This window comes from Bactrocera tryoni, unplaced genomic scaffold (assembly GCF_016617805.1).
Source record: "Bactrocera tryoni isolate S06 unplaced genomic scaffold, CSIRO_BtryS06_freeze2 scaffold_152, whole genome shotgun sequence".
NCBI classification, from domain to species: Eukaryota; Metazoa; Arthropoda; class Insecta; order Diptera; family Tephritidae; genus Bactrocera; species Bactrocera tryoni.
In genome coordinates this window covers 75,188-93,167 of record NW_024395870.1, presented here as the reverse complement: position 1 = coordinate 93,167, position 17,980 = coordinate 75,188, and the positions used below count along the sequence as shown (strand labels likewise).

General features: G+C 33.8%; 1 protein-coding gene across 5 annotated transcripts in view; it reads left to right on the top strand.

Moving 5' to 3' along the window:
• The window catches only part of LOC120780102 (death-associated protein kinase related), a 105,163-nt gene that overhangs the window by 75,650 nt on the left and 11,533 nt on the right, over positions 1-17,980 (top strand). For all 5 annotated transcript variants that reach the window (XM_040112388.1, XM_040112385.1, XM_040112386.1 and 2 more), the window contains exons 3-5: positions 7,160-7,250; positions 7,612-7,815; positions 16,922-17,159. In XM_040112388.1, the coding sequence (XP_039968322.1) occupies positions 7,160-7,250; positions 7,612-7,815; positions 16,922-17,159 (533 nt within the window). The remainder of the gene's footprint in view (positions 1-7,159; positions 7,251-7,611; positions 7,816-16,921; positions 17,160-17,980) is intronic.

Genomic DNA, 17,980 nt, shown 5'->3' with positions numbered 1-17,980 from the left:
CCTTCAATTCTCTACGCGCCCGAATGTATGCTTTACCTTAGTGACGGTATCTATTCAGCTTGTGTTCATGGACAAGTGAGTTCAAGTATAAGAATCAAATACATATTCCACTTGCCTGCAACCGCCACTTGAAATATTTCACAATAAACATAACAACAATAACAACTAAGCCGTTAGTCATGCAAATGTGAGCATAATGCGAGGTTTATTTTACATTTCTTCAAATTCTTCATATTTTGCAGCATAATTTATTCGAAGCATCTACTTTGTCTGTTCGGGTATGAATTCCAGTGCTCAGAGTTGTGCCGAAACAAATGAGTTTAGTGGTCCAAGTGCGCTACACTGACTCTGAATATGAATATCTCGTATGAGGGAATATTGATTTAATTGTGAAAGAATTAGGACTTATCTATAAAAATATCTATGAATTCCCTTCATAAATATAAATCGGTATAGTTTGTATGACAGCTATATGCTATAGTGGACCGATATTGACAGTTTAGATGAACGGCAGTTTTGACATCTTGAAAGGACCTGCCGTTGCTGAAATCCCCGACCAGTTGATTTCCATTTCTGACCATTGTTTTTCTCTTTTAAAGCCATTTGTTTCAGCCTTGTAGCTTAGTCTTTAGAATACGATCCACTGTTTTACTTATGATACTACATTAGAGAGACGATAAACCTAGATCATACCTTCGTGAGTATGCTAGACATTTTCTGAACACTTTGCAGGTCTTCGGTGAATCTTATGACTCGAAATTATTAATGAAATGTCTGCTTAGATTCTCTGCTGAAGCACTTTTAAGCAACTTTTACGAAACGCTAGGTTTTCATGTTGTCTCATGTCGTTGGTATATGGGTTAGGTTGGGTTAGGTTAATCTGGTAGGCTAATGAGCTATATAAGTGATATACAATTACTCCCAACTTGTTGCGAAGTTGAGTATTTTTCTCCACTTTTCTCGACTGTTTTTAAGAACCATAGAAGTCTTTAGACAAATGGCAGAGTCTTCTAACAACACCCTTTTTTTCAAATCAGAAATTCATTTAAAGTATTGCCACTCAATTCTTCTAAAAGGGGTTGCAGACAATGACAAGTCTCCAAATGAAATTCTGTTATGAAAAACAGCTGCACTCGAAGACTCATTTGAAATATTATCTCTTATAAGCCAACTATCTACGAAACAACTTTGTTAAGGTCTTCCGTAAACCTACAAGTCTCATACGCTTCTCTAACGTAATATTTCCGAAATATTTTTGAGTTTCAAATGAGAATCTATTCAGAATACTTCCGACTTCCTACTGTTTACCCCTAAACAGTTGGTTGTCTCTGTTGATATGTTTTTCAGAAGATACACAAAGATCCCTAAAAAGCAAGGAGGACATGCAGATGGTACTTGAGTATGAGAGGTAACTTTTTGTTTTGAAGAACTAATTAAAAAATGCTGTGAAACTCTACGAATTTAAGGCCAAAAGCGACTGAGTCCTCTGAAATCGCCCAGCAAAGAGATTTAGAATTCTCTAGCATGCTTTATAAGTACCGTTCTTTTAGAATTGGGTCAAATTTCAGTGAAACTCCAGCAAAGTTATTTCAATACAAAAAATTCTCAACAACAACAAATGGCACAGAAATAGTAAGCGTACAAGAATTTTTGAAATTTATTCAATAAAGAGCAATATTCACACTGCATTTTTGCTGCATTCACCTAAACATATATACATATATAGGTAAGTGTGATAATATGTGTAATTTTAGCAGTTTTCTCTGCTACAACAGAGGCCACGTAAGCTACAATTGACTCAAAGTAACAGCACTTAAGCAAATTGCTGCAGAAATTTATTAGAAAATATGCTCTCGAATACAAACATAACAGTGTTCAGTGTAGAGCTTATATTATTTGTTGTTGGGCAGTTGTGAAGCTCATGCATATTTCCAACCTCGAGTGTATATTTTATGTGAGTATACTTGATTTTCCAAAAATATTTGCAAATATTGCATGTCTTTTTGTTGCTAATAGCAAGAAAATTGTATTTGTAATGAATTGCGTGCTTGATATATGCAAGATAGGCGATGGAAATCAATATCATGGAAGTTGGGCTACTACTTCTTACGTTTCTGATGTCATGAACTAGTGTATTTTTGTTTTTCTTTTTTGAAGCGGCGTAAGCTCTTTCTTCTCTATATTTCAGAAGTTCTAGCTTCAGATCCATATTTCCACATTCAAGGAGTATGAACCTTGACATCTTTATATGGTTATTTGAAAATCGAATTCTATATGAAGAACCCTTAGACGAGCATTCTTACTGAAATCTTTATTATACGACTCGAGATGGACACCAAAAATTTCTAGCTTCAGATCCAGATTTTCACATTTCACACTTCCTGGCTATTTTTTCAGGTTATTTGGAAACCAAATTCTGTACCAGGAACCCTGGACTCCAAAAATTTCTAGCTTCAGATCCAGATTTTCACATTTCACACTTCCTGGCTATTTTTTCAGGTTATTTAAAAACCAAATTCTATTTCAGGTAACCCTGTACTCCAAAAATTTCTAGCTTCCGATCCAGATTTTCACATTTCACACTTGCATTGTTACTTGAAAATCAAATTTTATGCAAGAAACCCTTAGACGAGCTCAAGTTCGACATTTCTGCTGTATTCGCTATTATGTGAATAGAGATGGACTCCAAAAATTTTTAGCTTCAGAACGAAATTTCCATATTTTACGCTCCTTTGCTGCTTTGTATCGTTATTGGAAAATCAAATTCTATAATAGGAAGCCTGGACTTGAAAAATTTCTAGCGACAGATCCCAATTTCACACTCCCTGTCTTCTTTGAATCAGAAAATCAAATTCTATACCAGGAACCCTGCACTCCAGGAGCCCTTCATCCAAGAAGGTTCCCTGGCCAGGAACCCGAAAACGAGTTCAAGTTCGAAATTTCTGCTGAATTCATTATTGTACGACTCAAGCTGGTTAAAAAATTGATTGTCTGTGTTTTAGGTTTTCTTTATTGAATAATTCACCAGACGGCAAGCTGTACTAGCAATGAAGAGATAAGATTTCTCTATGGAACATCTATAATTTTTGTTACCTAAGATGCCTCCAGATGTACTATTCGCAAATCAAATTATATCTTAGAGATCTTTAAACCACAGACTAGCTCAAGGTCGTCAGACGATAAGCTGGTAATGTTGAGCTGAGTAAATTCTTAAAACTGTAAACTTAAATTCCTTTGTTAGGGTTTATTGCAAATTCCAGGAGTTCTCAGACCACCGAGAATTAACACCATATTTTCAAATCAAATTATATCCCAGGAATCCTCAGATCATCGTCAGACATACAGCAATTATCAAACCCGAGTTGCTCATTATTATATTATAGAACTTGCTAATGAACTAGTTATCAAAGTAGCTATGAAGAGATCACATTATTTTATGGAACATCATCATGTTTGATATAACCAACAAAAACATTGAAATTTCTTCACGAAAAAAGTAAAAGTATTATACGTCTTCAGTTTGGAACGTCGAGAGCTAATACCAGTAATGTCTGTGATTATTACTAACATTTCAAGTCTGAAAAAAGAAATTGTTTAAGGGCGTTCCTAAATGCCGCTGTTGAACTCCCATATCAATTGGCCCCTTAAGGTAACTTTTTCTCTTCCAAAGATTCTATTTTCAGCTTTGTTTCTTGATCTTTTCAATATGGTTAACAATTTTACTTAACATCCTTGATCCATTGGTGGATTAGAGTATTCACCAGTATTCCAGAAATTCTCCAATCGCATTGCAAGGATTGGAAATGCTTTGATGAATCCTGAGCTTTTACCGTGAGTTGAAACTCTTGTACGACAACTCGTCAAAACGCCTGTATCATAAGCTTCTGAAAAGTAGTCCGTTACAGTGCGGAACTAAATACAATATTTATCTTAAAATATTGAATACAGTCTTGTACAAAAAAAAAACAAAGTAAACATGGCCTAGTCTTCTCCAGATTTTTTCCAGAACTGACATAGTTAGTCCACAATAATAAACAATCTTTTCTTCGTCCAAAGCATTCTGGCGTCCCCTTAGTGTTTTCAGTTTAAGGCATAATATATGCTATATATAGTATGTACGTACAGCCGCTATCTTGCCACCCTCCCCCACTACAACGTAAGTTACGACCGGCAATTAAATGTCAAATAATAAATTTCCGCCACAATTTCGCTTGGTTGTTTTGTTGTGAGTGAGCTTTCACTCAAATATTGCTAATTTGCTTGTAATTGGTTTGGCAAATTTTCACCGCAAACCATTTGTAACAGTGCGTTGGCCCATTGAGCCGTTATTTTGAGGACAAAGCGGTGACGACCACGACAAATGATTACTTCGTTTGATGACGAAATGGTGCGCTTTATATGCTTGTGGTCGTGTTTCGTGCGGTTACTTCAGCACGTATGTATGTGTTTGTAATTGTTGTGTGTGTGTATAAGAACATAGTAATATATGTGGCGTAGCATCCTCGTTATCATCATGTCGTTGCCAATTAATTGGCTAAATTTATGCGAAAAGCGACATTGGCCGAAACTGTTTGAGTTGAATTGCCAAACTAAAGGTTAAAGGGACGCAATTAAATGAGAAACGCCACGAAATTTGTATAAAATATATTTAAGGGTAATTAATTAAAATAGAAGAAAGATTATTATCTTATTAGTAGTGTAAATGAGCTCATTAGCGATCAATGGAAGCTCTAACGATTTCTTTATACAACAAAACTTTTTAATTCAATGAAAATATTTATTTATGAAACATAATTCCAATTTAAAACGAATTGAATGAAATTTGAATAAAAGAAACTCAAATTAACATCAATATGTCTTCATAGTGATCAGCAAAAACGCTTTCATTGAGCTTTTCAACTACAATACTCTCTTCATATTTCCCGCAAATTCCTACCTCTCTTAAATACTTAGGAAAATTCAATAACAAAACGTATATTAGTGAGCTTTTCTAAGTATGCTCTTTTTCATGGAGCTTTCATGAAAGCTTTAACCAACTCTTTTAATACTTCTTGTAAATTCCAATGTGAATTAAATACATGTGAAACCTAATGACAAAAAAAATGTCTGTGAGCTTTTTCTAAGCATGCTTTTTTTATAGAGCTTTCGTGAAAGCTTTCAGCAGCTTTGTTTTAATATTGCTTGCAAAAGCCGACGTCCCTTAAAAAATTATGAACCTCGATAGCAAAGCAAGTTTCTCTCAGGTTTTTCTAGGTATGTTCTTTTTCATAGAGCTTTCGTGATAGCTTGTAGCAACTTTTTTTAATTCTTCTTGAAAATTTCTACGCTTTTGAATTTTATCAATACCGATAACAGAACTAATGTCCGAAAGCGCATTCTTCTTTCCATAGAGCTTTCGTGAAGACTTTCATCAACTTTTTTTTATCACTTCTTGGAAATACTCATATCTCACTTGCATATTTGTGATACTCGATGACGAAACAAATATTCGTGAGTTTTTTCTAGGTAGATTCTTTCTTATAGAGTCTTCCTGATAGCTTTCAGTAGCTTTTTTAATACCTTTTGGAAGTTTCTACTTAAATATTTAGAGAAACCCGGTAACAAAACCTGTGTCCGTAAGCTTTTTCTGGTTTTACCCTTTTCGATAGGGTTTTCGTGAAAGCTTTCGACAGCTTTTCTAATGCTTCGTGGACTTGCGAACGTCACATAAATATTTGTAAACCTCGATTACAAAACTTATACCAGTAAGCTTTTTTACGCTTGCTCTTTTTCATACAGCTTTCGTGAAAGCTTTCAGCAGAAAATGCAAATTATAAAAATATATATATACCACATCCATAAGGCAACTTTTTCTCTGTAAACTATTTTTCTCAAGTACTGGTGGAAGTTTTAAAAAGTTCGAATTAGTTTATCGACCTTTAAGCTTAGGCTTTTTTCTCTTATGAAAGAATTTTGTACATCAAACTCTTAAACTTTACATAACAAATTTATGTGATGTAAATGTTATCAAAGAGCTTTTGTGAAAGTTCTCTGGAACAAAGAACGAAACGAATGTCCGTGAACTTTTTCTGGTTATACACTCTTTCATAGAGCTTTTGAAAAAGCATTCAGCAGAAATAAAATACCTTCCAATAAGTTATAGAAATATAAACAACTGGAATTAAATTCGTAATAGATTTTTTCTCTTGTAAGCTCTTTTTGTTGTATTAATTGATTCACCCCCATGTTATTATTTCTCCCTTAAAATAAAACAAAAATTTTATTTCAAACTTTCGAACTTTGGAGAACAAATTCTTAGAGCTTTTGTCTAGGTTCACGGAAATAGAAAATTAAAATAAAAATTTTTCAGCTCATAATTAAATTGTAAAAACATATGTTATTTTGACTGCGTCCGTAAAGTATTGTCCATTAAAAGCTTATTTTTAAGTTTGAATGAAAGCTTTAAAAGTTTTTTTAAGTTGTTGGTGTTTAGTTTAAACCATTTATGTCTACAAAAATTATATGTTGTTTTGTTTTTACGGTTAGCATTTATCGAAAAAGTTTTTGGCAAAAGTCAATGGATGAATAACATGGATTGTTTCCTGATGAAAATGAAACAAAAAATTTGATGAAAGCTTAAACTATACCATCTTATCAAAACTTTTAAAAAAATTTTGTTCCCAAAAAGAATGAACATAAATATATTTTTATGTCAATATTACTTCTTTTGAAAGCTTCTGAAAATACCAGTTCATAAAGCTTTTTAACTTAAAAGCTTGAAAGAATAAAATTAAGTGTATTTTTAGATCAATATTAATTCGTTCGAAAGCTTTTGAAAACATCAGTTCATAAAGCTTTGCAATTTGAAAGCTCTTCAACGAGGTAGCTCGGAATTTTATTTCAATTTAGTTTATTACCCAAAATTACATTTGGCAGACTTTTGTTTGCTGTGAAACTTTTGCTTCACGAAAAGCTTTTAACTTCTAATGTCTATTACTAAAAATAAATAAATTTTCTAAGAAAAAGATAAGGTTTTGAATATTTTAATTCACAAAAATAAGTCTCCATTAATGAAATAATTTAATTAATTTTTTAAATTTTAATGAAATACAATTAAATCTTTTTTCGTAGTCTTTAATACTGTTATTTAATTTGCGCTTTTTTATTTATTTTTTTCCAGAACTTGAACCGGTATTTCCCTATCGGGACGTAACCATAAAACGTGGCGTCGATGCAAATGAATTATACGAAATACTCAGCGAAGTAGGCAGGTGAGTTTTTAAGAGACAAAGAAAATATAAAAAAATGTTTAAAATGTCAATTTCAGAAAGTTATGACTTTACTAAGTTAAAAAAAAAATACCGTTATAATATTTGTGCAAATTTGTAATACACAAAGGAGTAGTTTATTGGCAAATATAGCACCATAGGGACTAATAAACGTTAACAATTAAACGTGCCAAAAAATTTTAAATTTTTTTCAAAATTTTTACGTTCCAAGTAGCTTCAACAATATTTATTATAGCACTTTACTGCTTTGTTACTCACGTACATATATACATATATAGTATATAATTTAATACATAATCATAATTAACGCAATTTTATTGCCATTCATAATCATTCTCTTCAGAGGTAAATTCGGCACGGTCTACAAATGCCAAGAGAAGGAGAATGGTTTGAAGCTGGCCGCCAAATTTGTGCCCATCCCCAAGCGTGAAGACAGACGCAATGTGGAACGTGAGGTGGAGATTATGAACTCACTGCAACATCATCTCATTATACAATTATACGCGGCGTATGAGCATCAGAAAATGATGTGCGTCGTGCTGGAGTTGTAAGTAGCTAATTTCGAGTTTGTGTTTATTTAAAATAATTTTAGCTCATAAAAGTTAAATAAGTGATAATTTAAATAAGTAATTTAAGTAAATTGATTAATCCTATAAATATAGATGTGAAACTATCAGAAACTAAAACTAAAAAAAAATTTCTTTCCATGAAACCTTTTAATGCACATTTTGGAGGCCATTTTTTCAACCTTTATATCTCCAGAACTATGCCAGAGATATATTTATATTGCTTTTAGTCATGAAATACTTATTAAACAGTAAAGCATTTTAGCTTCTGATAGTCAATCAAAGATCTGAGCTTTATGCAATCAACGACGAAGCAAACTTATGAAATATTATTCAAAATCTTACACACGTCATGGGTGTACCCACAATCATCATCATCTATCACAATCTGCATTTCAAAGAAATTTTTTCCAATAAAATCTTTTATCTTAAGTTTTGGAGTTAATTTTTTCAACCTTTGTATTTCCAGAACTATACCATAAGCATATTTATATTGCTTTTAGTCATGAAATGCATATTATAAAGTAAAAGACTCTAGCCTTTGATAGTCAATCAGAGATCTGAGCTTTATGCAATCTGCGATGAAGCTGGCTTATGAAATATTATTAAAAATCTTAAACACGTCATAGTTGTACTGATAATAATCATCAGAGATTTAATCATCTCAAAGAAATTTTTTTGAAAAAAAAAATTTTAATGAATATTTGGGAGCTCATTTTTTCAACCTTTTTATTTTCAGAACTATGCCATAAATATATTTATATTGCTTTTAGTCATGAAATACATCTATTTTGGTAAACAGTTGTAACTTTTTATAGCCTCTCAGCGATCTAAACTTTATGAAATCAACGATGAAAGGAGCATATAAAAATTATAAACATCTTACATATGCCATAGTTCTACTTTAGTATGCAGGAATGCTGTGGCGCATTTTAGGGTTAAGACCAAATAGATGCCGCTGTCAAAGTATTAAGTATTTTTCATCTGTTGAAGGAGAATTTTCTCCTAGAATTCCAACTGATAGCTGGTAGTCAAAAACACAGCGCACTAAAACATGAAATTATCTCTCAGTACATAAATTTAAGACTCTGTAATAGATTTATCATACATGCAACTGTAAATGCTTCAGATCCAGGGACTCTCGATATGGCAAATAATACTTCTGAAAGGGTAGAGAAAAGAGTTTTCTGAAAAAACACAACTTTCAAGACGAAGACGAGGTAGACTACATTTAATTACAATAGATATTTATGAAACAGTGAAATATACATATATAAACTTTGATCTCCAAATTATTCTAGAAAATAAAAATTTCTGTGACACTTGGATAGAGCCGGACTTTCCAGTCTTAAAAGTATTCAACAATTATTAGAAACTGAAAATATTGAAGAAAGAGTGTTATTTTAATGTTGAGAGTACTTGGATAGACCCAGACTATCTTGAATAGACCCAGACCTCCTTGGATAGACCTAGAATTTATTGGATAGACCCAGGCTTTCTTGGATAGACCCAGAATTGAAGAAATTGAAGGTTCTTAAGTGTAGTAAGAAGCTGGAAATATTGTAGAAAGAGTGTCATTTTTAGTGTTAGGATAGATCAAACCTAAATAAGAATACCATACCAAGGATATTTTGATTCGATGATAGACAAATTATATTTTTGACTCGCATCTGATTTTATTCTCTACAGTACTTAGCATTTTTCATGTGGAAATAGATTTCAGCTTGATATTTTTTTATAAATATTAAAGTTTGAATTTACAAGATCTCACACGACAATGTTAAATTCCGCTTTTCATGCAAAATTTTCAAGGTGCTCTTATTATCCCTGCTCCCACAATCAATCAACGTGCTTGCTCCTATTTGTATTTGTCAAAACTTTTGACACCAACTTTTTAATGACCCCGGAAGATTTCGTCTGCAAGCCATTTTTCAATTGCCGCTTACACGTCGCGCAAGTTTTGCACGTTTTTTTCGGCATATGTTGAGCGCTGCACGTTCATAACTGCATGACCGACCAAATTTAGCAAACTCTACTCTTTCACATTTTTCCGGCAGCTCTATCATGCTGCCATTCCAGCAAATAGCAGTTTTAGCACCTTAAATTTTGGAGAGAAGAATTCAGGCAAATCATAGCATTTTTCTTTTCAATTTTATTTTATTTTCTTTCCTTATTTTCTCAATTTTTATTTTTGCTTGACATGATTTCTTTTTAACAAAGTTTTTTCTCTCATCCGTTTAAACAAGTTTCCTTGCCAACTTGCAAGCATTACTTTCCTATCACACAAGCATATTTTTATTGTCACTTCCGCAATCCTTTCGCCAGCTCAAAAATCCACTTGATTTTCTCAGCATTTTCAACTTGTCTGCCCTCATCACCTGCTCAATTTCTACATTACACACAGCCTCATTTATACCATATGCGTGTATGTGTGTATATGTGTGCATATCTGAGTGTAGCGTTACTGCCAGAGTTATGCAAATATTTTTTCGTAGAAAATTTTCACATTTTGCATTTCTTACCTTCACTTTTTCGTGTCTTCAATTGCTCTCCGGCAGTTGCAGGTGAATTGGCAAGCATGCTTATACTCAGGTGTGCCATTCAGTAAAGTTTACTGAATGACTCCTTGGGCACTTGCACGTACATGTGTTAGCGCATTGGCACCACTAAAAATTTCGGAAAAGTTAAAATAGAAGAAGGGAAGGTTAAAGAAAAATTGATGATTTGGAGATTGAGCGATTTTGCTATTAACTTCATGAAATCAAGTAAAAATGTTCATGGAATATTTACTTTTAGTTTGGGTCAAAAACTAATGACACATACTTCTTTTCTAACTTCTCTTCTATTTGGTGTTCGTTTGACGTTTCAATAAAGTTGTCTAGTATTGAGAATACTACTAGAATAAAGCCTGGTAGACATTTTTTTCTCAATATGGGGATCTTTTAAAAATTAATAAAAGCGGTTCGGGTAATCGATTATTTTGATATTAAGAAATTACTAATTTTTCGATGTGAATGAGCTTATAAAAGCCTGAAAGCTGAGTAATCGTCAAAAACACTAAAAAACTGGTGTAAAACTATCATATAAAGCCAATTATAGTATATATAGTAAAATAAAAAATTGTATAAATATAATATACTGGTATAATAAAGTCGTAGAAACTACAGGTACATACATATGTATAAACCAAATAAACTAACTAACATACAAAGTTCAAAAATGGTATAAAAATCTACTGCATAATACCATTAAATGTAATAACCACTTGTATAAACATTTTAAAATAAACTAATAAAGTTTAACAAGCAACTAGTGAAAATTTAAAAAAAAACTGGTATAAAAAGTAAAACTGGTATAAATTTAATAAACTTGTATAAAACAGCGGAATAAAGTAGCACAAGCAAATATTATAAATTCAAAAAACTGGTACAAAAATTATAACAAAAAACTGGTATAAATTTACACAAATAGTATTAAAAAAAATACAACACAAATTTATAGCACGTTTATTACACATTGCATTACAACCCAATAAAATGGTATAATAAAGTAAAACAAGAAACTAGTATAAATTTGAAAAACTTGTATAAAAAGCATAAAAAGGGACTGGTTCAATTTAATAAACTACTAGAAAAGAGCAGAATAAAGTTAAACAAACAACTATTATTAATTTTTAAACATGTATTAAGAGTAGTTCAACCAATTGGTATAAATAAGCTGGTATAAAAAAGCAGAGGTACATTAAATGTTTAAAGCATGTTTATTACACATGTAATAAAGAAATCCAAAAAACGGTATGAACTTAACTAGGTAACTGGTATAATAAAGTAGAAAAAACAACTGGTATAAAAGAATTAAATATAATAATTATCATTATGTAGCAAACTAAAAAGTGGTATAAAAGTAAGTGTTTAATTCTAATGGACTGGTATAATAAAATAAAGTAATACACAACTGGTACAAAAGTAATAGATTAAAATAATAAAAAAGAGCGAACAAATAACCAATAATTAGCTCATTGGTAGTATAACAAAGTCGTATAAAACTGGTATAAATCTATTAAATCTAATAATTAACATTAAATAGCAGAATAAAAAGTAGTATTAAAAGGAATATTGCAAATCTAATTAACTGGTATACTAAAATAAAGGAATAAACAACTGGTATAAAAGTAATGGACTAAAACAATAAAAAAATTAAACAAAAAAATTAGTAATCACCTCATAAAATGGTATGATAAAGCAGTACAAAACTGGTCAAAATTTTAAAAACTGGCATAAACAATTCAATACAATAACAAACGTCTGAAGCACTTTAACGAGGTATTTTCACACTCTCTTAAAATGAATACATTTAGAACGTCTTCAAAATATCTTCTTCAAACTCGAAAATCACGGTGATGAGTGCCAGCGCCTAAATGTATGCACAATTTGTGAATGAAATTAACTTTAACTTGCTACTGTGCAGTTTATCCAAGAACTACAGAATTGTATGAATTTGGCTGATACTCGACAGCAGCTTGTGGCAACGCTCTATAGAGCAAACTTTCAATGAACTTGTTGCAGCTGCAAAGGGCTCAAGTGTGAAAATATATATGCTGACTTGGAACCATATATGTATGTACATATGTAAGGCTAGGCACGACCTTACTCGACAGGAACTCATTAAAGCTGAGCTGCCAAACAGCACCTTTCTGCTTGTTTCAAGCGCTGCGGCAGTGTATTTGTACAGCACAAAATGTTGCTGACAACATAAAATACAATGCCTACATTTAGGCGCATGTTGCAGCAAGCCAGCATACACGTTTGGTTTTGTTTCGCCCGCAGCAACTTGCCAAGGTCTGTAGCTTGTTTGGCAAATATTGCATTTATAAACATTTTTGTAGGGTGGCAACGCTCAGAGAGTCAAAGTTTTCCTAGCTCTCCACTGAAACAAACATTTTGCTTTGCTTTAAATGGCACTCTTTCAAAACGAAGGCAACTACAACGCTTCTTCAAATCTTCTAACAAAATTACTAACTGCGAACAAAGAAGTATCTTCACTTACTCGCAACTGTGTTGACAAATTACTTACGCTTTACACCTTCAACATTGTTGTTGCTTTGCGCTCGTAACTCCTGCCGTGCTGAGTGCTGGCAAATTCTCCTTCACCTTAAGTTATCATAAATCATTAGTGGATACCACAAAAGACAAGCTACGCAGACAGGTAGTTAGGCAGTCAAATTGCAGCTTACTTCTCAGCATCAACAACAACAACAACAGCAACATGATAATAGTTTTCGTTAAGGGAAAACTGCATGGAGCATACTGTCTACAGCAAAATATTGCCTTGAAACGCATAGTGATTCGAACTTCCAATCATGCGCGCAAATACTTAGTGCGCTTCTAGGCGCTTAGGAAGCTCGAAAATTAATTAATATAGGTATGCTCAGTACCGCATGCAAAAGTAGACACACATATGTATATAAAAGTATACAAAAGTATATACATATATACTTAGGTGTTTCTATAGCATCTGCGTGTCTTCTATGCCATGAAAGCTCTTATCGGCTTGGCTTAAATGGAAAGCTCCATTAAAATGTTGGTAAAGGCTTTTAAGTTTTTGTTGCTCGCACGAAATTTTAATAGAGTTAGGTTAAATGCCTAAAAAAGTTTTATGGATTGTGTCATAAGCTGCTTAAAACATAAATTTTTTTTTTTTTTGCTTTGCTTTCATAGTTGGTAAAATATGAAGGAAATACATGTGTGGTTTCGATATTAGATTAGAGCAAAGTATGTCGATATCGCTTGTTTGAACGGTCAAGCGGCTTCAGTTCTTGCACAAGCTATATTTTGTACGCTTTCAATTTAAAATCGCGACGTAAAATGCGCCAAGTCGTTCCATACCTCAGTCCGAATTACTGCGAACTGCGCCGAATCGACTCTCCACGGTCTTCGTGTACACTCTCAGATACTGCTGCTTTATTTTCTTCACCACGTGCTGCACGTGGTTTATTCGCCCAAATATTAACCAATAATGAATGCTGGGTCTGAAGATGGGTGATGCTGTTGCTGTAGTTCGCTCAGTGGGCCGATTTCGTTAAACATAAGTTGAACGATTTGTAAACGATATTCAAGTGTAAGTCTTTTCATGACAAAATACTGAACAAAAATGGCATGACAGCTGGAACTACCTCTACTTGGATCACCCAAGTAATGTTGGCAGGAATAAAACTTTTCATATTAATTTCGATTTTTAAGCCACTCTGAAGTGTAAATTTTTTCGAAAACGACGTTTGACATTGACTAGTTCTTTCATCATTCATCGTTTTCAGATGTGAGCTGACATACTCGGCAATCTCGTCCACTATTTCATTGCCATCGATTACTTTATGACCTGACACCCAGTTGAAGTTAAAACGATTGGTTCTGGCGACACTCTTCACTACTACTCTGCTGTCAAAGGTACTTCCAGACGATCTGAGAAACAATTTTTGATTGTGGAGTTTATGAGTCCACGTATAATTTGTTGGCAAGGCATTATTACCCAGCTGCGCAGCTTTATTTTAATAACAGAGACCTCTAATTAAAATATACTGTAGTGATCCGGCAACTGAAAAGGCTACATGATGCCTAACTTTGGACAGTATATCCTCGCATCAACTCCATCGTCCATTTTCGAGTAATCCGTTAAAATGTTTACTTTGTTGCGGTACGCTGATACGCTGAATCATTATGCCAACCACCGTTTTCTGTGTTTACTCTGAACTTTCTTTCTCGATTGAAAAGTGGGATTACGTCATCCTGGTTCTTGTCAAACTGCCATTATCCAAGAGGTCATTCTCGAAAGTTAAATATGTAAATACTCCGGCAGCTATTAGTTCCCTCGCCGACAGGTTAGCCTTAGTTCTAGAGTCGCCGAAGTGATTCTTAGGATTTCTGTTATGCACAGCGCAACGAGCTTCGGAACACTTTCCATTGGCTTCTAGTAGGTAGGCTTTCATAAGCCTGTCCACCACACTACTTCACCGTAGGTCAGAAGAGCAAGAGCTAATATGACACAAACCATGTTTCCGTTTTGATCATGACCTGATTCAGCTTTCTCGGGCTGTAAATTCTGTTGCTATGTCATCCACGTAGCCGATTAAATATGATTCTTCTGGCATTTCAAGTTGTAGTATTCCGTCATAACTAATGTTCCACAGATTTGGGCTTAAAATGGACCCTGATGCTGCTCCTGGCGTAACTTCTATTTGTCGTGAGTCCTCTCTAGTCTGGTGCAACAGTTTTGAGGTATCTGTGCGACCTCTACTCTTTCAATAACGCTACGAATAACGCCTAGAGTTGATCTTCCGGGTCAAAAACCTTGCTTTCTAGGGGAGAGTCCTTCATTGATAGCCGCTTTCAGTCTATGTTTAAGTAGTCTTTCATATAGCTTTCCCGCTGTTTCGAGCGTGCAAAGTGGGCGGTATGCTGATGGCAAGCTGGGATGGGGACTTCGTTTTGCGGCGATTAATTTGAGCTTCTTCGAAGGTTAACTGAGGAATTGCCGAAAGTCTTATGGCCTGTTCCGGTTGACTGACTGTTTTTTCGTCAGTGGGAAAAAGTTAGTTAACCATGTCATCCATTTTGACAGCGGTTAGCCAGGTAGCTAGCTATTACAAAGAATATTGTACAAAAGAAAAGAATGTATTTGAGCCAAGTGTCGTCCTTTTAGACTACGAAAAGCAAGAGCGCCAACTACATTAGATTTCAGATGCAATCTTTACTACGATTATTTGCAAACTCACGCGCTTTGATAACGCCCTGCTCACGCTAGCAATATGCAGTACTCGCAACTTAAGCTTCCTAGACATTCACTTGTCCTCAACAATGCTTAAATTTTCTCGTACTAAATCTATCTCCGATCCATACACTTATGTATAGTATCGCGATTAGACACCATTTTATAGTGCATTGAATATGATCTCCATAAAATACATCATTTACCATTGTTAAACTCTCGAACTATCATTGGTTTGAACAATTTCAAAATTTCATACCTTTCAACATAAGTTAATTTATTTTGTTCTTATTAAATGTATCGGGTGATTTTTTAAGAGCTTGATAACTTTTTTTAAAAAAAAAACGCATAAAATTTGCAAAATCTCATCGGTTCTTTATTTGAAAGTTAGATTGGTTCATGACATTTACTTTTTGAAGATAATTTCATTTAAATGTTGACCGCGGCTGCGTCTTAGGTGGTCCATTCGGAAAGTCCAATTTTGGGCAACTTTTTTCGAGCATTTCAATGGAATAGCCCGAATTTCTTCGGAAATGTTGTCTTCCAAAGCTGGAATAGTTGCTGGCTTATTTCTGTAGACTTTAGACTTGACGTAGCCCCACAAAAATAGTCTAAAGGCGTTAAATCGCATGATCTTGGTGGCCAACTTACGGGTCCATTTCTTGAGATGAATTGTTCTCCGAAGTTTTCCCTCAAAATGGCCATAGAATCGCGAGCTGTGTGGCATGTAGCGCCATCTTGTTGAAACCACATGTCAACCAAGTTCAGTTCTTCCATTTTGGCAACAAAAGTTTGTTAGCATCGAACGATAGCGATCGCCATTCACCGTAACGTTGCGTCCAACAGCATCTTTGAAAAAATACGGTCCAATGATTCCACCAGCGTACAAACCACACCAAACAGTGCATTTTTCGGGATGCATGGGCAGTTGGCCACCAAGATCATGCGATTTAACGCCTTTAGACTATTTTTTGTGGGGCTACGTCAAGTCTAAAGTCTACAGAAATAAGCCAGCAACTATTCCAGCTTTGGAAGACAACATTTCCGAAGAAATTCTGGCTATTCCGGCCGAAATGCTCGAAAAAGTTGCCCAAAATTGGACTTTCCGAATGGACCACCTAAGACGCAGCCGCGGTCAACATTTAAATGAAATTATCTTCAAAAAGTAAATGTCATGAACCAATCTAACGTTTCAAATAAAGAACCGATGAGATTTTGCAAATTTTATGCGTTTTTTTTTTTAAAAAGTTATCAAGCTCTTAAAAAATCACCCGATATTTCTAACTTCCATTAATTTTATTATTAATTATATAAATTATATTTCAGAGTCGAAGGCGGTGAACTTTTCGACCGTGTGGTGGACGATGAATTTGTGCTGACCGAGCGTGTTTGTGTGGTTTTCATACGACAAGTTTGTGAGGCCATGGAATTCATACATCGCAATAATATTTTACATCTCGACTTGAAGCCAGAGAATATTTTGTGCCTGACACAGGAGGGAAATCGCATCAAGATCATTGACTTCGGTTTGGCGCGTAAATACGATCCCAACAAGCGATTGCAGGTAATCCATTTACAAATTTTTCATATAAATAAAATAAATTCGCGTTAGTAAAACATTTATACCCTGAACTATATTTATAACTATAATTGTCATACAAACGGACCCTACAAGGCGGAGCCCTTGTATGAAAAATTTTTTTAATTGACGAGATATCTTCACGAAATTTGGCATGGACTATTTTTTTGAGTTAGTAAAAAATATTTGATAAAATTGTTTAAATCGGACCACTGTAGCGTATAGCTGCCATATAAACTGAACGATCAAAATCGAGTTTTTGTATGAAAAACTTTTTCATTTGACAAGGTATCAAAAAAAAATTTAGCAAGGATTACTCTCCAAAGAAATGCTACCATTTTCGAACAAATTGTTCTGATCGGACTACTATAGCATATAACTGTCATACAAACTGACCTATTAAGCTCAAGCCCTTGTACAGAAAACTTTTTTATTTGAAGAGCTATTTTTCCAAAATTTAAGATAGCTTATTATCTATGGCAACACTATATTCTCCTAATAAATTTTTCAATTCGGATCATTATAACATGTAGCTGCCATAGAAAGTGAACGACCAAAATCCAGTCCTTGTACGGAAAACTTTTTCATTTGACAGGGTATCTTCATGAAATATAGCAGAGATTATTTTCTTAAGTAACGCTACAATCTGCAAAAAAATTTGTCAGATCGGCCTACTATAACATATACCTGTCATACAAACTTATTTGCCAATATCAAGATAAAGATCTTTTTATATGCTTTTAGGCTATGAAAAATGCACCTGCGAAGTATATGTACATATATTGCGCTAAAATTGAATCAAAAGC